The sequence below is a fragment of the Peromyscus eremicus genome, chromosome 4 (genome assembly GCF_949786415.1).
Source record: "Peromyscus eremicus chromosome 4, PerEre_H2_v1, whole genome shotgun sequence".
Lineage (NCBI taxonomy): Eukaryota > Metazoa > Chordata > Mammalia > Rodentia > Cricetidae > Peromyscus > Peromyscus eremicus.
In genome coordinates, this window is record NC_081419.1 from 54041129 (window position 1) to 54065232 (window position 24104).

Below are 24104 nucleotides of genomic sequence, written 5' to 3' on the forward strand. Positions count from 1 at the left end.
TGGGTTTCAGATATTGTCATGAGACTGGGAGACAGACGTGGATACTCATAACTCAGCCATGTGATCATAGCCTCTCTCAGGAAAACTTCTTTATCTGGAAAAGGTGGGACAGGACAGTTTTTAAGGATCAAATTTTGTAACATGTGGGAGCTTTACTCTCATTTGCAAATGTTAAACCTGTAATACATATCAAGGTACTTGGCAGTCTTCTACACGGAGGACTATTAGGATCAAGCACTTAATAAAAGCTGTTTTGGCTCACAGTTTGGAGGCGTCTTTCTGTGACTGATACCTGTTGTTTTGGGCCACTGGCGAGGCAGCAATCACACGAAGCAGCGTGTGGCAGAGCAAACTAGTCATTCTATGCCTGGGCTATAAGAAAGAGACCGGGGATGCACAGTTCCCTTTTAGGACATGTCTCTAATGACTCTAGACTTCCTACTAGCCCTCACCTACTAAAGGCTTTGTCATCTTATAACACCTTGCCTGGGGAACCAAGCCTTTAACACAAGGGCTTTTGGGGAATGTTCCTGGGCCAAACTTTTGCAAAAAGAATTTCCTGATTGGGATAAAGAGAAAGGAAGTATCACTAGCTTACATTCGAAAGCTTGCAGATTCTTTAGGATAGTTTCTACTTTGAAATGGAAGGCCAAATATTCTGCAGCATTCAAATTTCCTTGTTTGTATAGTACTATAGTTTCTACCTTATTTCTTTGAGAAAGGGATTCTCACTAAACCTGGAGCTAGACTGGTGTGAAACTTCTGTGAAAACCCCAGCTGTCTTCCTTTTTCTGCTTCCCTCCTCCTCTTCCTCCCAGTGCTGGGGTTACAGGAGGGTTGCCCAGCTGGCTTTTTGTGTGGTCCCTGGGCTCTGAACTCAGGTCTACATGCCCCCCGTGCATCAAGTGTTCTTACATACTGAGCATCTCTCCAGCCCTGAGCTGTGAAGTTTTTCTGTAAAGGCATTCCTAGAAGTCTATTCTAAACTGTCCTCTACATGATGTAGGAATGTTGTGGGAATAGGAGAAATATTAAGCCAGGTGAGGCCCACACCTTTAATCTCAATATAGGCAGATAGATCTTTGTGAGTTTGAGGCCAGCCTGGTCTACATAGCAAGTTCCAGGACAGCAAGGGCTATGTAGAGACTCTGTTTCAAAATAGAAAAAAGAATTAGACATTAATGTGACCCATTTATAGATCTTATCTTTGGGTTGATGCTTTTGAGATGTTTTGAGCAGTTTGTTTTTTATAGAGACTGTATTTTATTGATAGCAAACCATGATTTTATTATTTCTGCCTTTTGAGATAGAGGCTCACTATGTAGCCCAGGCTAGCCTTGAACTTGTGATCCTTTTGCCTCTGCTTCCCTAGTTCTAGGAAACCATGATTTCAAAGAGAAAATTCTTGGTTTCTTTGTCTCAACTCTATGTGTAGAGGCTTTTGTACGTTTTGGTTACTTGTGTCTGATTCATTGTACTATATTTGTGTTGCAATTGTTTGAAAAGCCTTTGGCCTCGGACAATAATTGCCATAAAAATTTACTTCTCAGTTTTTGTTTTCTTCTTCCTTGAGAATTATGGAGAATTTGAAGAGTACTTTCTAGTGAGAACATCTTTGTTAATTCTGAATTATTGCTTTTATTATAATTTAAAAAGAGGTGGGTTCTCTAGCTGGGTACAGTGGCAAGCTTATTTTGAATTAATATGGCATGTAGCCTTTTTGAATAGAAAACAGTTTTCATTTCAAACTGCATAGCTGAAACATTTGCCACTAATTTATTTCAGTAGCTAAGATCACATCATGCACCCTTGTAACACTAAAACCAACACCATACTTAAGTATGGCTCTGCACATGCCCAGACCAGTGTATTTCCGGTATAATGTGCATTACTGATTTTGATGAAAGTGGTTTTTGAAATTATGAAGATTCATAATTTGGAATGAAAAAAGAAATATTGAAAGCTGATATAATCATTAGTGGTTATCTCTAGGTCAAAATTGGTATTTACATTGAGGCTGAAGAGTGTAGATGGTTTATAAACCTAGCACTCATTTTTCTATGTCTTTTTATAGTTTCAAAATACCAATACTTGGGTTCTGTGGTTCTTCACACTCTTCTTTAGTTTCTGTTTATTAATTTCGTCCCTGGTCTTTATTATTTTCCTCATCTACTGTTTTCAGGCTTGGCCTGTTGTTTCTTTCCTGAGGAGTTCATTAAATCTCAATATTCTGCAGTTTAGATGTAAACACAGACATCTGCTGCTCTTAGAACCATCTTTGCTCTATGCCAGAGGTTTTGATAAAGTTTGTTTTTTTTTGTTTTCATTTGACTCTAGGAATTTTAAAATTTCCTCCTTGATTTCTCTAGTTACCCACAAAATGCATTGTTCAATCTCCATGTGTTTGTATAGTGTCTATAGTTTCTCTTGCTATCACTATAAGCCAATAAGATATAAAAGATTGTTTTGTTTTTAATATGTTAAGACTTGATTTATGGCCTAAAATGTAGCACTTTTATTTTAAATCTGCTTTATTAACGTTTCTGCTAGTAGTTGAACTACCTTATATATTGGTCTTATTCATTATAGCAGAAAATTAAAAATTCTGATGTTTTTCTAACACGTAAAAGTCAGCTTCCTGTTCTTAGTTTTAACTGCAGAGTTATTTAGGCCATCTTATGATTTATTACTTACACTATTAGAGACCAGACCCAGGATTTTGAGCATGGCGGGCTCTATCCCATACTTTAAGTTTAGTGTACAAAATGAAACATTTATCTTATAAGCACACTTCTTTTCATCTGTCTTTGAATCAAATTTATTGATCTTAGCTCACTGTATAGCATCCTCTGCTTATTACAGTGATTTTACATTTGGAATTGTTAATATGTAGGCATTTTAATATGTTCTCATTTTTATTTCAACTGATCGTTTAAGTGGTTGTGAAAATGAAAAGCCATTGATACATTGTTTTTTTTTTTTTTTGGTTTTTCGAGACAGGGTTTCTCTGTGTAGCTTTGCGCCTTTCCTGGAACTCGCTTTGTAGACCAGGCTGGCCTTGAACTCAAGAGATCCGCCTGCCTCTGCCTCCCGAGTGCTGGGATTAAAGGCGTGCGCCACCACTGCGCGGCCCATTGTTTGGTTTTGAAATGCTTAGCACATGTTTTTTTTTAAAGAGCTAAAATTATTTTCAGTTTGTGTGTGTGTGTGTATGAGAGAGAGAGAGAGAGAGAGAGAGAGAGAGAGAGAGAGAGAGAGAGGGAGAAAGAATATTAATACTAGTTTTAAGAGGTAAATTCAACATGAAAAAACTGAAACAAGGGGGAATATGATTTTTTTTTCTAGTGACTTTAACTTTACTCCAGCAATGATGAGTACATGGATACCTGTTTTGGGTGTTTTGAGAAAAGTACTAGAGTAAGAAAAAGGGCTGAGGTGTTCAGAGGTTGGCATATGAAAGTCTGTATAAGTGAGTTGATCTTGGGGTTTGTCTTAGTGGTTTTACACATTTTCTTAGTATTAAAGTGTGGAAATGATGGTGATTGCTGATAGTATGATGTCATGTACATAGCAGAGAGATATATATTTGTATGAATATATATATATATATGTATATGAGAGAGAGAGAGAGAGAGTGCACAAGAGTGGTGTGTGTGGGTATGTGACATGCACATGGAATCCAAAGGTGTTGAGTTCTCCAGGTGGTTGTGAGCCAGCACATGTGGGTCCTGGTTGCTAAGCTCAAATCCTCTGTAAGAGCAGTACGTCCTTTTAACTGCTGAGCCATCTCTAGCACCAGCATAGGTCCTGTATGTGTATATATATGTGTATGTTTTTCTTCTCACTAGACAAGAAGTTTTGAAATGGAATGGATGGGGCTATAATGATTCCAAGTTCCTCTTCAATAAGAAGGGCCAGGTTGAGCTGACTGGGAAAAGGTAACCCTGCTTTTTAAGTTCATTTTATTCTTTCTTTTTCTCTTCCTATATTTTTTAAACATAAAAAAGGGAATGATAATATGATGTCCCCTCCTCTAAGCAAAAACTTACCAGCATTTTGCTATAATTCCTTTATATCTTATATTTTAAATTCTGATGGCATCATGATACCGATTCTTTTATATCTTAAAATAAGCCCTAATATAATTTTTCATAAATTTTAATTAATATCACACTTCTAAAGTAACAAAGCTTGTTATAATATCTAATTCCTTAGTCCATAGTCTCATTGCCCTGTTGTCTTACAAATGATTTCTATAGATAGTTTTCTGAATCAGGATCCAAAGAGTTATCCATCCCATGCCACTCCTGGTCCTCCATGCTTTTGAGTTATTGGAAATGACTTTCCATTTAAGTCTAGTAATTTACATCTGGGTTTGGGTTATAATGAAAAGTAACACCTTTAAGGTTATTAGGACAGCATTAATTAAGAGCAAAGAGGATGTAGTGGTGCTGTTAGAGACTTTAGAACAATGAGTCTTAACCTTCCTAATGCTGCAACCCTTTAATACAGTTCCTTATGTTGTGGTGACCCCCAACCATAAAATAATCTTGATTGCAACTTCATAACTGTAATTTTGCTGCTGTTATGAATCATAATATAAATACGCTCTTGAAGGTGGGCATGGGGATGGTGGGTACTTGGCATATTCATTTTAGGAGTAGGCAGTTCTCCCCTCTCCAAAGCTCACACAAGAATAAATCCCCAAATATGGAAATAGGATCTGGGTACTCTGGAATTAAATATGTAGTATACAAGCAGTTTTGTTAATGAAACTTTTAGGAACTGCTTCATCATTCCTAGAAGCAGAATATAAATTTTACGTTTAGATAAAGATACCTCTCTCTAGCATTCTTTATCTACTTTGTACCTCAGGTACCCTCTTAGTGGCATGGCTTTACCAACTTTGAAAGACTGGATCCAAAACACCCTTGGAGTAAGTCTGGAGCATAAAACTACCTCTAAAGTAAGCAAACAATAGTTATAAATGTTCAGTTGTGCTTTTTATGCCTACTCAATTAGATATTATCATAACTTGTTACATTGTTTGGTACAGTTTGTTGTGAAGCCTGTTTACTGGTCTTGTTAAGATCAGTTTTCTAGTGTTGATAGAGGTCTAGATCCCAACCTCAGTATTTGCTAGATTTATCGGGCGGACTTGCTTCTTTCTGTGCCTCGGTGATTCTAAATTGAGGTGAGTGTAAAGACTGATCTACTTTATACAGTGTGGCAGTGAATGCAAGCTAATTCGTTATATGAGAGCTGTTGGTTTTACAGAAGAGGCTGATTTTAAAATAATAGGCTGATATTAATCTAGAATAAATGTGTTATTTCAAGGTGAAAATATATTTTAATATTATTCCATATCATTTTTAGTGTTAGAACAGATAGAGAATACTTGAAGAATTACTAAATGTGAAAATTTGAATAAGAATCAAGATTTTTAATTAGTTTTTGTAATTTCACTTTTCAGAACGTGGTATTAAAAATTTTTAAACTGATCTGGTGTCAGTGCCCCACACCTGAAATCTCAACACTTGGGTGGTAAAGGCAGGAGGATTATAAGTTTGAGATCAACCTGAGCTACATAATGGGTCCTGACTTAAGGAAAGAATAAAACTGGACCAAGCAAGAAATCTTCAAAAAAAAAAAAACAAAACAAAACAAAACAAAAAAACAAAACAAAACAAAAAAAACCATAAACTTTATGCATTTGAAACCAATGAAATATTTGGCATTTCTTCATATTGTCATTACTCTTACTGTTACTTTACTATACACAAAGCAGTCATCTCGTCTCTCCAATTGGATATTCTGGTCCATAAATATGTACGTACTGTCTTATGGACTATATTCAGCAGTTAATTGCTTCTAGGAGCTGGAACAATGGCTCAGTAGTCAGGAGCTACTTTTGCAGAGAACCTAGGTTTAGTTCCCAGAGCCCACATGATGGCATACAACAGTTTGTAACTGCAGTTCTGTTTTTAATAATTTAAGATGCCAGCCAGCTGTTTGTTGGAATTCTCTTGGTTATTTCCTTTTAGTAACTATAGGATAACTTTTATGAAGGCAAGACTACCCCACCTCATCCCCAGTAACTCTAATTGCTGTTTCCATGGTATTTAGATCAGTGCCTGGCTTTTTTGAGTAAAAATACTTATCTGAATGAATACAGTACCTTAACAGACTAAGAAAGTATAGAAATACCAGACTTTTTTGTTTACATTTTCTTATATATTCTTTATCCCAAATACTGTATTAACTTTCTTTATATTCAGTTTTATATGTTTGATGTGCTCTTAGGTGCTTTTCACAAAAATTAGTTTACTTGATCTGCTTTCCATATAGTAGTTGTGCACATTTGGTTGCTAATCTTATTAATATGTGTGGAAACCAAGGCTCATGAAAGTTGAATGACATGCACTGTGTGGTTTTAACTTTACAGTTGAAGATTGGGTTTCAAGATACTAGCTGAAATTGAGTACCAAGTTTATAATTAAGTCATGCCTTTTTATTCATGTATTTTATGTATATGAGTGCTCTACCTTCATGCACACCAGAAGAAGGAATCTGATCCCATCACAGATGGTTGTGAGCCACCATGTGGCTGCTGGGAACTGAACTCAGGACCTCTGGAAAAGCAGTCAAGTGCTCTTAATTGCTGAGCCTTCTCTCCAGCCCCAAGTGATGCATTTTTAAACTGCCCAATAATAATAGTTTTATTACTGAGTATAAGAGTTTCTGTGCAACATTTTAAAATGGCCATTAAAGAATAAGAGATGGAAAATTTTATCTACAGGTGAAAATTTTTGATGTAAAACACACCTAGTATCTTTAGTCTAAACCGAAGGTTTGAGGCTTCCTTGTCTTCTCTGTTGTTGATTGCAGTCTTCATTGTCAATTACAAAGGGAACCATAGAAACAAAGAGAAAGCATAGTCTCCCTGTTACACAGATGAGATGAGATGATTAACCAATGATTTGTTCTTTGCTGCTGTTACCAAGTTGGACTCTATTGATAATTTCCTGTATATTTATCATATGTTGAATGTTAAAAAAAATCTGTGTCTTATAATCATTCTCTAAGCAGAGGGGATCAAAATTTATTATTTAGAAATAAGTCAAAGAAACCAATTTTATTTTTTAGGCATCCTTAAATCCTAGTGAAGCACCTCCTTCTATTGTAAATGAAGATTTCCTTCAGGAACTTAAAGAAACTAGTATTTCCTACTCACAGGAAGCAGATGATCGAGTGTTCAGAGCTCACGGTAGGTTGCTTAGACTGGGGCTATTCACACTGGAGCTGCTCACACTGGCATTGCTCATGCTGGTGCTGCTCACATTTGTGACTGCTCATGTCGGTGCTACTCACACTAGGGCTGCTCACATTTGTGACTGCTCATGTCGGTGCTACTCACACTAGGGCTGCTCACATTTGTGCTAGTTACACTGGGGTTCCTCACGCTGGTGCTGCTCATGCTGGGACTGCTCACATTGGCTTTCTGTCTTTATGTAGAAGCTTCCTGTAAATTAAATTGTTTTGCATTTTTCTTTTTAAATCACAAAACAGGTCATTGTCTTCATGAGATATTTTTGCTCAGGGAAGGGATGTTGGAGCGGATTCCTGATATAGTTGTTTGGCCAAGTAAGTTGTTTTAACTCTTTATATCATTTTAGTATAGTTTGTTTCCAAATACGTTATCAGTTCTCTGAAGAATTTATTTAATTATGTGACTTTCTTAGTGATAATGAAACTTAGTTTTCCTTTGAATGAGGACAAGTTTTGAGAGAATGTTGCACTGTGCAGCAATACATTGTGAGACGTGGTGGCAATCTAAGGCTGTTCCAAGATGTAGAGATGGTCGTTTCCTGTTGTAGTTTGGAGTTCCACACATGTGCATACAGCATACACACCTATGAAATTTACTGGAGTTGTCTTTAAATCTGTTTAATCTGAGTCTTTTTTTTTTTTTTTAAAGATTTATTTATTTGTATACATGTATCCCTGCAGGCCAGAAGAGGGCGCCAGACTCATTACAGATGGTTGTGAGCCTCCATGTGGCTGCTGGGAATTGAACTCAGGACCTTTGGAAGAGCAAGCAGTGCTCTTAACCTCTGAGCCATCTCTCCAGCCCTTAATCTGAGTCTAATTATACTGCATGGAACTTTCCTGATTTGCGATCAGGCAAGGGCCCATCAGGCAGGGCTTTTTACCATTGTGAATGTCAAATAGTGTAGATGTCTTTTGTTTCCATGCACTTCTGTAACCCATGTTTCCACTGGTGTGTGCATATAAAACCCAAAAATTAACTTTGGAGGCTAGTGAGAAGGCTCAGCAGGTAATGGTGCTTGCCTTATAAACATGACAACCTCAGTTTAATCTCCTGAATTTGATCCCTGGAGCCTACATAAAGGTGGAAGAAGAAAACCAACTCCACAGAGTTGTCCTCTAACCTCTACACATGTACTCCCCATCACCACCACCACCACCACCACCACCACCACCACCACCACCACCAACAACAACAACAATATTAATTTTTTTTTTAATTGGGGCTGGAGAGATACCTCAATGGTTAAAAACACTGACTGCTCTTCCAGAGGACCCAGACTCTATTCCCAGCATCCACATGGCAGCTTATACCATCTGTTAACTCCAGTTGCAGGAGATCCAACACCTTTTCTGCCTTCTGCGGGTACTGCATACACTTGATATACAGACATACACACAGGCAAAACACTCATACGCATGAAATAAAATTGAAAATTAAAAGAAAAATGTAACCTTACTTGAGCTAGATATCATGAATCCTTGTAATCTCAGCACTTGGGTAGCAGAGGCAAGAGGATCAGGAATTCCAATTCATCTTTGGCTATATTGTGAGCTTAAGATCAGCCTGTCTCAAAAACGAAGTCCCAAAGCAAATTTTCCACTTACTAAGTATTTATGCGTTATTTTCAGTTTGCTACATACCTCAGCTAGGTACTGAGGATAAAAAAAGTTGAGAAGAAAAATCCCTGTTTTAAAGTGTAGTGGGATATAGTGAAGGAAGAAAGTAAGTATATAATATACTGGATAGTGCTAACTGTTACAGAGAACTATAAAAACAGATACCATATAAAAGGGTGGGTGGTAAGACAAGGGAGTGCTGTTTCTGATAACACAGTCAAGGAAGGTTCTTAACTAAGTTACATCCATAGAAGACATAGTGCCTCAAATTTTTTCCCCCCACTTTTTTGAGACAGAGTTTCACTGTGTAGCTCTCGCTGTCCTGGAACTCACTCTGTAGACCAGGCTGGCCTCGAATTCAGAGATCTGCCTGTTTCTCTCTGTCTGCCAAGTGAATGCTGGGATTAAAGGCGTGCGCCATCATGCTTGGCTTTAATTTTTTTCAACAGACACCTTCTGGTATTCTTTCATTATTCTTATTCTGTTTCTCCCTCTCTGTCTCTCTTTCTGTCCCCCTCCCTCTCCTCTCTGTATATGGTGTGGTGCAGAGTTGTGAATGTATGTGTATATATATACCTGTGCATATGTGTGCAGAAGCCAGGGCAGGACCATTGGGTATTGTTCTGTCTCTCTCTTACTGCCTTGAGAGAAGATTTCTCCCTGGACCAGAAACTCCCCATGTCTGCTAGACTGGCTGGTTACTGAGCTCTCAGGATCCACCTATCTTTGCCTCCCACCTGCCCGGTGCCTGGCTTTTTATGTCAGTACTGGAGAATTGGTCTTAGGTCTTTATGTTCGCAAAGCAAGTGCCATTCCTAACCCTCATATATTATCTTTTAAACTACTAATAGTAAACTGTATTAAGCTTAATCTGAAAGTCTAAAAATAGATTTTGATTAAAAATTGAAGTGGCCCTACAGTTTCATGGTAGAGTATGTGGTTAGCATTTTAAGGCCCTGGGTTTCCGACCCACAAAGAAACTATTATACAAAGTCTAAGTATTTCTAGCTTTATGCAAACTGAGATAGGTATTTGTAACATTTGTAAAACTATACCTTTGCTTACACAAGTATGTGTCAGTTTGTCTGTTTTTCCTAACACCCTTCTTTCTCTTTCAGGATATTAGCAGTTAATATTATAATTTTTCCGTTTCTTTTCCTCAAACTTTGTCTTCCATGTGATCCAATGTCCTGCGATTGATCTTAAGAAATCCCTGCCATGTTGCTCCCTCCTTAAAACCTCACTCCTGCCCCAGTTCCAAGGATGCTGGAGTAGTACCATCTTACTTGGCATATAGTCATCCACAGTTAGGTTTTTGTTATTTAGATAGCGTTAGTTATATACAAAGGGAAGGAATTCATGTGCTGCTCTATTTTGGTAAGATTTTAGTATTTGTTTACAAATAAAGAAACAATAGTGCTAAAATTAGTGGGTGAAAGTATGAGAAATACGCTGTTTACATAGTCTTAGTATATATAGTTACTGACTTCAACAGGAAATAAAACATCCTTCCGCTAGGGTTAGCTGACAGTACCTACCTAACCAAATGATCAAATTAGGATTACCAGAAATGAGACACATCTTTGGTTATACTGTGCTGAGAAAGGCATAGCTTCATTCCTGTGAGATGCCCACCAACTGTTTAGTCTCTGTTTAATCTTAGGGAAGCATGCAGACTCAGAGATTTCCTTAAAATAACTGCCTAAAGTTCCTCAGAAGTGCCATTGTCTTGAAAGTCAAAGACAGATAAGGAACTGTCTATTTAGAGAAGACTAACAAGGCACAACTAACAATCACACAACTAGAACAGTGTGTGATTCCAGCTTTGACCCTGATCCGAAAAGGAATGTTGGTAGGGTTCTGGAGGAAGGGCTATAGGTTGTTTTTTTGTCGATGTTAGTTGATTGATTTTGATAGTTAGATCTTCTTTGTATGAGATGTTAATGTTTGAGAATATGACATGAAAGACATTTTTATGTAATTTTTTTTTTTTTTTTTTCGAGACAGGGTTTCTCTGTGTAGTTTTAGTGTCTGTCCTGAATCTCGCTCTATGGACCAGGCTGGCCTCGAACTCACAGAGATCCACTTGGCTCTGCCTCTGAGTGCTGGGATTAAAGGCATGTGCCACCATCGCCCGGCTTAATGCAATTTTTTAAAGTCTAAAATTGTTAAAAATATAGTTGAAAAGAACCTGTCATTTAATACAGCCATTTAACATAGTATGAGTAAATAAGGAAAAAGTTCACATGCTCAAGAGCTTTATGGACCTTTAGTTTGTAAGAATATGCAGATTTTATTTATGTGCCTATAGTTACTACATTTTCCCTTTTTCAACAGCGTGTCATGATGAAGTAGTTAAGATTGTGAATCTAGCATGCAAATACAACCTTTGTATCATACCAATTGGTGGTACGTATTGTGTTTTTCAATTTTAATATGTTTAAATTTGTTCTGTTTAAAATATTTCTATATTTAATTATATTCCCTTGAAAACAAACATTGTGATTATATTGTAGTTATTGTAAAAAATTGGCTCTTAGTGATCTTTTGTGTTGTAAGTAGGTCTCCCTAAACTGCCTGAGCTGTTGTTTGCTTTTAATTCATAGTACAAGATGTGTTTTAATTCTAAATAAGAACATGTTTAGTAATTGTTTTTAAACCTGTATGTCTGTGGGAATTATTTTATTTTTGTAAGGCATCAGCTTTGGAGCAACAGAGTGATTATGGAACACTGTAAGAATTAAAAGTTCACCAGTGCACCAGTGGTCAGTGCCTTGGATTACAGAAATTTAGCATTACTTTTTATCTTCAAGTAAATTGATCTTGGAGTTTTTGTTGTTATTGTTGACTGCATGATTTTAACAAATAAGCCAGAGGAAATTACCTTCACTCTCGCTGTATTGGCATTGGTGAATGGAAATCAGACCTCAGCAACCCTAGGAGTCCAGACTTCCTCCCCAGCTGATACTGCCCCTTTAGTTAGTGAACAAAGGTACCGCAGTGTTACTTACTATGACTTTTTCTTTTATTGCAAATGATGTTATAAGCAAGTGGTTGTTACCAACCTCAGGTGCTATATTTGCGACTGACAATCTTGCCTGGTGAAATTAAACTGATGTGTACAGATTACTTCTTCTGGAAATTGAATTCCAGAGGTTTCTTCTCCACACAGACTGTATGGAAATAGCAACTAAAATGGTATTTTATATGGGATGATACAGATGTAGTTAAAACTTAAAATGTATTATTCTTTGTTAAGAAAGCATTTCTCCTTTGACAAATTATGTTAAGAGGGAAATAGGAGTACATTTTAAAAATAATTCTGCATATTATTTATCCTATTTTACCATCACTTCTCACCGAAGAATATGAAAATTTGTTTTTAAATACCATGATCTGGGCATTTAGCTTTGTATTTTATTAAAGCTTTTTGTGTAAGACTGTTCTTTAACAGAAAGGCATGTAATTATGGTAGTAAGCAATTGGTTGTGCTTCTAGGATTGTGTTCAGGACTTGTCTTTTCTCTTTTAAGCTACCTCTCCTCGGTGATTATTAGCTTAGATCTTTGCTAATTATGTTTTTGGAGTTCTACAAATTGCTAGGGCTTTCCATGAGAGTGTCATGTCCAGGGATGGAGCCAAAAAGCCCATTGCTTTCAGTTCCATAGTAGTCTGCATTTGGCATTCAGCATAAAGTAAAGGTGAGTTTGTTTTCAGTGTGTTAGCTTTTGCAAAGTAGAAATAGGAGTCAGTGCTCGCAGGCCCATTTGTGTTCTCTGTACTAGGGATTTCTTCCAGAAATGTAGCGGAAGCAAACTGTTTAAACATAGTTTTTGTTTCCTGTTTTGACAGGAGGAACAAGTGTGTCATACGGCTTGATGTGTCCTGCAGATGAGACAAGAACAATAATTTCTTTGGACACTTCACAAATGGTATATGATATTCTAAGATATATTTGGGTTGTTTTCTGTTTAAAACATCATTTTCTTAATTCTTTTTTTTAGCTTCATGATCAGGTAATCAGAAGCTAAGTTCCCTAGTTCTAAGGTACAGATCTTGATACTCTACTGCCAAATTAGCATGTAAATTGATCATTTGAGAAGCAAGATTTTGAAGCTTAAGACAGTAGATAACTTGATGTCTATTATTGTAAAGAAATTATTATTAGTTATGAGTAATTTCAGTAATGCATACCTACTTGCCTCCCAGACTTAACCCAATGCTCATGCGCATTTGCTAGTGAGGAGTGGAAGAGCTGGTTTTTATAAGGTCCGAAAGCTTGCAGAGTTAAGGCTTTAATCTGGCTTGAATTTTACCTTCAGACATCAGTAGTCATAGCAACTTTGTGTGAACTTTTTAATTTGAATCTTCTTTGAACAGCAAGGTAAAGGCAACAACATGCCTATGCCTAGAGTGAATAGTTACTAAGGTTTTGTTTCATTTGCTCTCTTTGATTTTCTAGGCCTTTTAAAAACAAATCTCGATATGCTACTTTGTATGTTTTGTCTCTTTTTTAAAAAAGGCTGTTTTTTCATGTAACTATTGTATTTTTTAATCACTCTTGTCAAGTCAAAATCAGTAGTCCACACCTACCTATTTTTAAAGGTATCTTTATGATAGTTGGTTAGTTCTAATGGGACTCTAGAAAAGGGCCTTGTTAACTTTGGTTGTTTCTCTTTTTATCTGAAAGTATGCTTTCCCTTTTCCCACCATTACTGACTTTTGAAGAAACTAGGCTGTTTATAGTATGGCATGACACATCTGAATTCATCTGCTGCTCTTCCTTGGTGTCACTTAACTTTTCTTCTCAGCCCTGGTGTAGTCTAGTTAGATTTCTTCCTCCTTTCCTCTTGTCTCTCCTCCTCCCATCCTTCCTTGCCTCCCTCTCCTCCATAGAAAGCTTATTTTATAGAGAGATGGCAGTATGCTCTATAAAAATCATTTTATTTACTTAAAAACCAACACACAATTGTACATGCTTTGGGATTATTTTGATACATGTTTACTGTGGGTAATGGTCAAGTCAGCAATTAGCATGTCTATGACTTTGTTATGCTTTTTAACGTCGTATAATATTGGGAGAGGCAGTGACTGAACTTGATAGTAACTGCCTCATGATTGCATTGTAGCACTCCTCATCAGTCTTTCTTTTTATTCTGGAGAGTAAGAAATGACAGCCTATTCTGGAATAGGCTTTAGAATATTCTTGGATTTCTGGGTAGTTGCAGATGACCTTGAACTCCTGATCCTCCTGTGTACCTCTGGAAATACAGATGTGCACCACCATCCTGGCTCAGTTCCTTTTTCGGAGCATGAGATGGAATAATGTGTTTTGTTTTCTGTATATGTTTCTTGTTTTTTCTTGGATTTTTTTTAAGTGCAGAGATGCCGTGCATTATATTTAAATATCTTAGCAGGTGTTTTTTTCTCTCTCATTTTCTGATTTGTAGATACGATTGTTATGTTAGCAGCAGTGCAAATAGATGTTTCCTGTATACTGTTTTTATGTGGACTATCCTATTTATTTCTTTAGCAACCCTGTTACTGTACACCACTACTGTCTACACTTTACAATTGAGGACTCCCTAAGTCTAGACAGTCACTTGTCTAAGCTGAGCCACCACATTTAGTTTAATGTCTGCACAAAGATGGAGTGTGGGTTTCTGTTCCAGCACCTGCATCACGTACTGCTCCTGTTGCAACGTCATGGTACAGAGTAAGGATAAGGGGGCTTGCTTTCCTTACTTCCTGATTACTACCTTGTACTGAAGCTTTGAATTTGGAAGTTAGGTATTTCCTAATAAATGTTAATGGCTCAAAGAAATGAGACTCTCTTACTTTGTAACAGAACCGGATTCTCTGGGTTGATGAGAACAATCTGACAGCTCACGTAGAGGCTGGGATAACAGGACAAGAGTTGGAAAGACAGGTATGTTATCTCTTTAAACAGTTGTATTCTCTGTCTGAAGGAAGTGCCTTTCACAATACATTGGCCACTCAGTGAATATGCTCAGTTTTTGTTGCAGGTTGAGCTAGAACTGAGAATATTGAAGGTTCAGGAACTGAGAATAGTGAAGGAGACACTATCCCTGCCCTCAGGGGACTTATGTTGGGATAGAAGATTGGAGAATAGACAATGAATGATTCAGGATAAGTAAGACTAAGTATGTGTTATCAAATGGGACTAGGTAGGAAGAGCTTGGACAATTATGTATCATTATAGGTTTGATACATTTAAAATGAGGCTTAAATAGAAGGCAACAAATGAGAACAAATTATGTATAAAATTGCCATAATGAAATTCATTACTTGGTATGATAACTTTAAAAATTAATAAAATAAAAGGAGGCTCAAGGATGAGTCAGAGTTAGCAGAAAGGAGGTCAGGTGAAGAGACCAACCCAGAGGAAGAAGTGTGCAGGAGCGTGAAGGGTAGCCATTGCTTTGGGGACCCTTAGTCTTTATGTTCTTTCTCAGTATTTGAATGAATTTTAAGATTTGCTGTTTATGGGTTCTAAGCAGGTAATTATTAAAATGAATTGATTCACGGGGGCTAGAGAGATGGCTCAGAGTTTAAGAACACCGACTGCCATTCCTGAAGATCTGGGTTCAATTCCCAGCACCTACATGGCAACTTACAACCCTTGGCAGCTCCAGTGCCAGGGCATCCATCACCCTTTTCTGGCCTCCAAGGGCATTGCATATATGTGGTGCACAGACTATACATGCAGACAAAGCACCTGTACACATAAAATAAATGATTCCTCCCCCAAATTTAAAATTGATTCTTTAAACTTCCCCAAATATGGTCAAGATGATTGTAACCCAGCTTTTTATAAACAAAAATTAGTAATTGTGATTTGTTGGGACATACCAATCACTTTGTTCAAACTAGATTATAGTTTGTCCCTGAACCTTTAATATGACACAGAAAATGTGTGGTTAATACTTGTAATTTAATTATTTCCCCCCACCCCTTTTTTTGAAATGATTAAATCTGGTCTACTTGTGACTAGTTCTTGAAAAATTTATTACAATACTAAAAGATTTTTGAAGTATTAAAAAGTTTCACTTATGAGTAGTTTTTAGTGAAATTATATTTGGAAAAGTTCAACAGCTAGCAAATAGCAATACCTGCCCAGCTTAGGCAGCTTATTTCCAGGAGCTAAAAAGTAATTAACTTACTTAAAATCGAGCAGATTTGTTGAGGTGTTGTCAGAGATCTTCAAGTAAGTCAAGGCTTTATAGAGTGAAGACAAAGGATTTATTAATTATTACAGTTTCCAGTGAACTTTGATAATATTCAGTGAAAAACACCCAGAAGGCCCTGGATTAGTTCTCCATTAGCTTGAACGAGAGACATTATCGACAGCCATTTTCTTTACTAACAAAGAATGGCCTTGTAGGCCTCCAGTTTTATAGCCTTTATTATAGCATTTGACATAGTATTAAGTTTTTCTTCTTTTTTAAAGGTTAAAATTAAAATTCAAGGAACACGCCTCCTTGAAATGTGAATGACATTTCTCTGCGTAGGTGCTGCTGAGATTGTCCCTGCCAGTTTGTTTCTCTCCCAGCGCCATAGAACCTCCTGGGCTGCAGTGGCTGTCACGGTTGTCCTGCAGCCGTCTCCATCAGGTCCCTCCTCGTTAAGCTCCTGTGCCCTAGTCCATCCCTCAGCTGAGACAGCCAGCTTAAAGTGTGCTGTTCGTTACAGTGGCTTTTGTTTCCTTTTTTGGTTTTTCGAGACAGGGTTTCTCTGTGTAGTTTTGGTGCCTGTCCTGGAACTCACTCTGTAGACCAGGCTGGCCTCGAACTCACAGAGATCCGCCTGCCTCTGCCTCTCGAGTGCTGGGATTAAAGGCATGTGCCACAGCTGCCCGGCCAACATTGGTTTTTAATATGCTTGAATGTTAAGGTACATCACTGACATGCCAGTTACGGATTTTGGAGTTTCCTTAGGGATTTAATAAGTCTCTGGTTACTTTTTTATCTAATAGTCTGGGGATATGTGTGCTTAAGTTTTTTCTTTCCAGAGATAACATCACTAATAATTTTATAGAATCTTGTTTTGTTCTGGCTTCACATAGCTACTAGCTCTTCCTTTAGACTTCAGATACAGATCTTAGCTGTGTGACCTTGGACAGGCTTCAGACTCTTCGTCTATGAAATGGTGATAGTATTACCTCTCAAGGTTTTTACTAGAATGAAGGATGTTAATAATGTAACACATTTAGAACTTCACTTTGTTAATTTCTATCAAACATTATTTACTTCATTCAGGTACACTGAATTTTATTCCTTTTGCAGCTGAAGATTTCCAAACTTATCCTCACTGTAGATTTTTGTTCCCAAGTGTAGATGACCACATCCAGTTCCTGGCTGTTCTCTCTCCTTGGTTGTGTAATAGGAATTGCAAACTTAGCATTATAAAAGCTGAAGTTTTAGTGATAAAGTGTGTAGTTGTCTCTCAAATATTGCTTATTTTGTAGCCCCCTCACCCCTAGGTCTGTGTTACATTCCTTGGACTTCATACTTATATCCAAGGCCCAGTGCACAGAAATTACTTTTCCAAGAAACTTTCCCTTTCCAACATGGCTGCTAAATTTATGGGAGAATCAATATCACAGAATATTGATAAATGATAATAATAAATATCAAATCTATGTCATATTCAATCATACTATGGATTATTTTTATACATGATTTATTTTCTAACTCTATTACCACATTATACTATATAGGGCTAGACCTCTACCCTTTCATATTAGAGGAGAATTTTAACTCTGAAGTTTCATAAACTTAAACATCCATTAAATTTTCAGGAATAGTGTCATAACAGTCTGGCTACTCATGCTGGCTATTTTTATGTCAATTTGTCACAGCCTAGAGTTATTTGAGAGATGAGAACCTCAAGCCCACTGGTCATTTTCTTATTTAGTGATTGATGGGGGAGGGTCCAGCCCATTGTGGGTGGGGCCACCCCTGGACTGGTGGTCCTGAGTTTTATAAGAAAGCAGACTGAGCAAGCCATGGAGAGCAAGCCAGTAAGCTTTTCGAATTATGAGTCATATATTTTTGTTTTATTTCTCTAATAGTTTCAGTGAGGTGTAGGTATCATAGAATAAATTGCTGTCATCAAAAGTGTACCGTTTGACACTGGACCAGAAGCATCATACCATCAGGGTGACAAAACAAACCCTGGTTTAGTTGCTAACGTATCTTAGGGAGTCATAATTTTTTCTTCTAATTTAATAAAATTGAGAAAATAATAAATTAGGTTATTTGAAGATGGAGCTATGGAGGAAATCTAATAGACTGATAATATTCATTTTAACCTTGCTTATTTGTGACTGGTTATTAACCTCTTTAAATATATTGAATATTTAGTGAAAAAAGTGACAAGTGATGTTCTTTCAATTCTGTGTTCCTAGAAGCAAAATTAGAAAATATAATTTGGGTTGCTAGCATGAGAAACCTAACTTATATTTAAGCTACTGGGCTTACACTTTTTGGATTATAACTTTCATGCCATCCTTACACTTTGATACATGGGCACAAACATCGTGGACATACTCTACATCTCTGCATGACTTACTTGAGAAATAAAGCAGTTGCTGCACTGGGTGACTGTCAGATGGTCAACACAGATTGATGTGCAGGCAGGCAGCAGTGACTATACAGATGGTGGGGTCTGTACCGTTTGACAGGAGATGGCTGAGACTTGAAAACCGTTTTAGTGGAATGGCTTTGGTGTTGTTGCAGTAAAGGGCATCCATTCAACCTCAGGTGCTGTACAGATGGTGAAGCCAAGCTAATACAGAAAAATGAGAAACAAGTGACTGTTTAATGTACAGGAATGCTTGGTCCACATCACAAGTAAATGATGGTATTGCATTTGGGAAGCCTAGCCAGATGGCTGTACATTAAAACACACGACTCCTTGAGAGAATTAAGTGCAGGCAATTTGCTCAGATTTCCTGGAGGCCTGCTGCATATTATATTAGGGTAGGGGAGAAAGAAAGATGAAGTGCTTTATTTATTGGAAGTGTTAGGTGAAGTTGGCAGTTATTTACATGTAATCTGATCTCCATAAGTATTTAAAGTGTCTCTTCAAGGGCTTGGGACACAAGGAAGGGTCAGCTGGCTTTAAAAACAAAATAATGTGAAGAGTAGTGGTTTTTGGCCCATACTTTTTCAGTTTTATGAAGGTTTTTCAGTAGGCAAAAAAAAAAAAATGTTTTCTTTACAGGTGTAATGTGTCAGAAATGCTAGAAACCAATTGGAGGAGAAAATGTGTTGAATGCTGTGTGAAATGGGACCATTTTTGCTAGTAAAATTGTACATTTTTGCTTTCAGCTTAAAGAAAGTGGTTATTGTACAGGTCATGAACCAGACTCCCTGGAATTCAGCACTGTGGGAGGATGGATAGCCACGCGAGCATCAGGCATGAAGAAGAATATCTATGGCAATATTGAGGACCTGGTAAATGTATTTCTAGTTCCTGTCTAATGATCAGTATTTAGAAAATACAGTAAAATACTTAAAGCCTTTAAAAATTAAGGATTGGGCTGGGTGTAGAAGCTTTTCCCTTTAATCTCAGAATTCAGGAGGCAGAAGCAGGTGGGTTGCTGAGAGTTCGAGGCCAGCCTGGTCTACAGACTGAGTTCCAGGACAGCCAGGGCTCTGTTACACAGAGAAGCCTGTCTCTAAAAGCCTAAATAAATGAATAAATAAATATTAAGGATTGAATGGTAAATCTCTCCAAAATGCACTCCTTTTGATTATAGTAATACTGACTGTGTATAGCAGAAGCATTAAGAGATAAAACTGTGGTCATGTTTAAGGATGTCCTTTTTAAAGTGACTAGTATTTAAGATATAAGATTTGTAGTTGTTTCATATGCAAATATTTTATAAGTCTATCAATCAACAGTTTAGTCATCATCTTTTTTTTTTTTTTTTTTTTTTTTTTTTACGGTGATGTTGTTATTCTTGCTTTAGGAGATTTTACGTCGACTTTTCTGAAGGAATTCTTTTTTCTGTCTACAGTTAAGAACCTCGTTGAAACGGTTCTATGAGTAGTCCTATAGGTTGTCTTATTTAACGTGTGCCAGGCTGCTGGGAGCATGGCAGTGCTGTAACAGGGGTTCGGGATTAAGTGTTGGGTACCATTTGTTGCATTTGTAGCTTTTCTGGGGGCAAATTGGTTTACTTTTCCCAGCTTCAGTGTTCTCTTTTGTAAAATACAATAATTATATTAGGATTATTATATGGTGAAAAGACATCAAATGAAATTTTCACAGGTCTCATGTATAGTGGGTTGTTCATAAATGTGAGGTTTTTTTTTTTTTAATCTTCAGTGTTTGATAATATCTTATTTATTTAACTTGACATTTTCCTACATGGTCTTATTTAGTCCAGGCTGGCCTAGAACTTGCAATTTTCTTATTTCCACTTCAGTTTCTGGGTTACAGACGGCAGCTGTTTAGTTTTTCAAGCTTAAGGTCTCAGGATTTTTATTAATGCTTCTGTTGATAGAAATATCAGGTTCATTTCATGAGAGACATTAGCTCTATCAGTCAGTATCCAATATTTTACACTCTTTAAAAATGTTTGTTAATCTGTTTAAGAAATGTAAAAACTACAGTTTTCTTTTTGTATTAAAACTAAATCCAGTTGTAGAAAAGATAATTTTGGGTTGCCATTAGATTATTAAGAACTTTATAAGTCAGGCAAGTACTTGATAGACCACTAAAGTGTATATATTTAATTTAATCTTTTTTTCTAAAGATTTTTAAAGGGGAAAAGAGTCTGTGTACATTTAACACACTTACTACCTAAGTTATTATATAGCATATTTTATTTTTAAATTTCTTTGTAACATATTGTATCCTTTTGAAACTCATAATTTACATTGCTTTTATGAGAACTCTAGTAAGGCTAGTATTTTAGTCTTTGTGGCTACAGTAGAACTCATAAAAAATTTCAAAGTGGTAATAATTCTTTAATAAAAGTGTAGACTCAAAAATAGAGTAAATCGTGATACTACTATCTTGTCTAAGTGTTGGAAAAATGTTGGAAATTATTATATTTATCTTTAGTGTAGAAATCACTAAAAGATGTGAGAATTCTAAAGAGTATCACAACTTATCACTTAGTCCACTATTTAATGTGTAGTGTTTTATTAAAACAATATGTACAAGTACAGACACAGATTTAACAGATGCCTGGAGTTTATACTGTGTATTGTATTAAACAGGTGGTTCATATGAAAATGGTAACACCTAGAGGGGTAATAGAGAAAAGCTCCCAAGGACCTCGTATGTCGACAGGCCCTGATATCCATCACTTCATCATGGGATCTGAAGGTTGGTGTAATTGTAAAGTTGTTAGGAAAATATGTAGGTTAATGACTTCATTTTGGGAAAATCTGTGGTACTGTGATATCATGTCTTTGAAAGAAAGGTATGCTTTATATTTTTAAAGAATAATACGTTTTTATGATTTACTGTTTTTTAATTCATACTTTATAAAGCTTTTTCGTTTTGTTTTATTTTTTTCAAAACAGGGTTTCTCTGTGTAGCTTGGCTTTCCTGGAACTCTGTAGACCAGGCTGACCTTGAACTCACAGAGATCACCTGCCTCTGCCTTGAGTGCTGGGATTAAAGGCGTGCGCAACTATGCTAGACTTAACTTCATAAAGCTTTTATAATGAGAACATCATACTAACCTTCCTTCTACACTTTACTCTGTGACATTTCTAAAGAGAGTGTGGTCTTTTTTTTTCTTCCCAAAATTTTTAGTGAATCTTAGGAAACACTGGTTAGGGCTTAACTATTTCAACTGTGTATGTTACAGTTTAATCCTGTCCCAGTTACTAGGTGGAAGGACTGATGAAGTGTTCTTTTTCTATTTTTCTGTAATCATGTGTTTTGTTACTTAGTGTTGGATGTTCTAAAAAATGGATGTTTAAATTCCACTTATTCATGTATCTTTTAAACTTCTGTTTGTCATTTAAGTTTTTATTTTGCAAGTAATATCTGTTGCTTGCTTGCTGTTGGATAGACTAGAATGCCATTCTTTAGGTCCTTTAAAATATGTAGTTCCTTCTGTTTTGCAAGCTGTTGAGTAAACACAATGGTAAAATGGTGTGAGTAAAGTAAACTTGGGTCTGTTTTCCAGATTTTGGAATGGGAAAGGGTCATCCCTTAAATTCAGAGAAATAAGATAAATTTAAACAAGAAAGTGTTCTAAATTAGCTGAAGAACTCATTGCTTACTTCAAAACATAGGGTTGGGGAACATTTAGCTATATTCAAGAATGAAAGTGTTACCCCCAGTCTGTTGTGCACCGTGAGGAAGGAGAGCAACAGCACTTATGGGTTCCAAAGACTTAACAAATGAACACATGAGCGGAGCTGCTGGTCGGTCACGGCTGTAGGACAAGGACTCAGGAGCCTTGCTTTTCCTGGCAGCCCCAAGCAGGGGGACAAGTGGGGTGTATAATCACAAAACTGTAAACATCTGTTGCCGAGTTGTAGTTACAGTTTCCACCAATCAGCAGTCAAAGATCAGGGACTTTCCCTATGTGTTTCACCATTGTTAACCAACACAGAATGTAAGCTTTTTCGTCCAGCCAATCAGACTCATTTGTTCTTTCTGTTCTTAGGAACAGTCATGATGTTTTAGAGAACTCAGGGCCATAACAGACTGTTTGTTTTGTCTGATGAGGAGGAGGTTGGTCAGCTATTTGAAGGTTCCAAGCTCCCTTAAAGTTTGGGAACCTGAACTTTGTTTCATCCTACAGGTAAAATGGGGTCTGAAATAAAAATAGCAGTTCTTAGGACAAGGTGCTTTTGCCTACTCCCCTCAAAAGAACAATTATAATTTAAAGTATTCAGGCACAAGTTCGATAGTAATAGCAAAGAAGGAACAAATAACTATGTTTCTTAATGACGTGGTAGAGATCATATCACATATGATAGGTTGGTTATTTGTGATGATGGTGGTGGTAGCTGGGGGTGGTGGTGTGTGTGTGTGTGTGTGTGCTGTAAGTGGTAGGTTGTGGATAGGTGGATGTGGGTAGGTTTGTATGCATGAATACTCCCCTTACTTTGTGTGTGTGTGTGTGTGTGTGTGTGTGTGTGTGTGTGTGTACACTCCCCTTGCTTCTCTAGCACTGCTGTTCTTGATTCTTACCATATTCTTCTTTTTATTTTTTTGAGACAAAGTCTTTTTATTATGTAACTCTGACTGTCCTGGAACTCACCCTGCAGACCAGTCTGGCCTCAAACTCACAGAGATCCACCTGCCTCTGCCTCCTGAGTTCTGGGATTTAAGGCGTGTACCACCATGCCTGGCTTGGTTCCTAGTGTTTTTCAGACTTCTTTTTAGCTAGCACTATGGTCCTATGTTGAGAGTATTTTGGCATTATTGTTGTATGAAGGTCTTTTGGGCATCATTTTGTATGTACTTTATTTAGTCCATAATTGCTCTTCTTTTCTCTCTTCTCGCTCCTCCATCCCCTTGATGTTTTTCTTTTAATCTGGTTTGTTGGGGAGGGGGGAAGGGACAGGGTCTTACTCTTTAGCCTAGGCTGGCCTGGCACTTACTATGTGGTTCTGACTGGTCTTAAACTTGTGATCCTCCTGACTCAGTTTCCCATGCTGGGATTAGAGGTGTTAGCCACTGTGTCTGCTACCCTTAATTCTTTCTTGTGTGAGAGATTGTTTAAGCATCACTTCACTCCTTTTCACACTTGCAAACCTGTAGCAATTGAGAACTATAGGAGGCCTAAGGGAATTTTTTTCTTTTTATCTTTGTTTAGAGGTAATTTGAAGGTTGCAGTGCTTTTTGTTTTATTTTTTCATTTTAGTGATTGATTGATTGATTGTAGCCTTCTAATATTGAAGTTACAGACCCTGCACAGGGAGAAAAGGGAGAAGACAGATTCAGAATCAGATGACTTTATGACAGTCATAGTACTATTGACATGTGGTCACATCTTTCTGACGGGTTGTTTTTATAGTTAAAGGGTTCACAGCTGCATCAGACTGTTGATGCCTTTTCCTACAGCACTTTCAGAGTTCCAGCTTGCTTGCTCTAGGTCTTGCAACCAAGGTATGCGGTATCTTCAGCTGTAGAGTCTCATCTTCTAGT

At 37.1% G+C, this 24104-nt stretch overlaps 1 protein-coding gene across 1 annotated transcript in view; it reads left to right on the forward strand.

Annotated features, from left to right (window-relative positions):
* Window positions 1–24104, forward strand: part of Agps (alkylglycerone phosphate synthase) — a 103680-nt gene that overhangs the window by 20125 nt on the left and 59451 nt on the right. The window contains exons 2-10 of the mRNA XM_059260742.1: window positions 3849–3938; window positions 4876–4966; window positions 7147–7267; window positions 7570–7644; window positions 11287–11358; window positions 12801–12880; window positions 14797–14877; window positions 19304–19429; window positions 21206–21314. Coding sequence (XP_059116725.1) covers window positions 3849–3938; window positions 4876–4966; window positions 7147–7267; window positions 7570–7644; window positions 11287–11358; window positions 12801–12880; window positions 14797–14877; window positions 19304–19429; window positions 21206–21314 — 845 coding nt within the window. The remainder of the gene's footprint in view (window positions 1–3848; window positions 3939–4875; window positions 4967–7146; window positions 7268–7569; window positions 7645–11286; window positions 11359–12800; window positions 12881–14796; window positions 14878–19303; window positions 19430–21205; window positions 21315–24104) is intronic.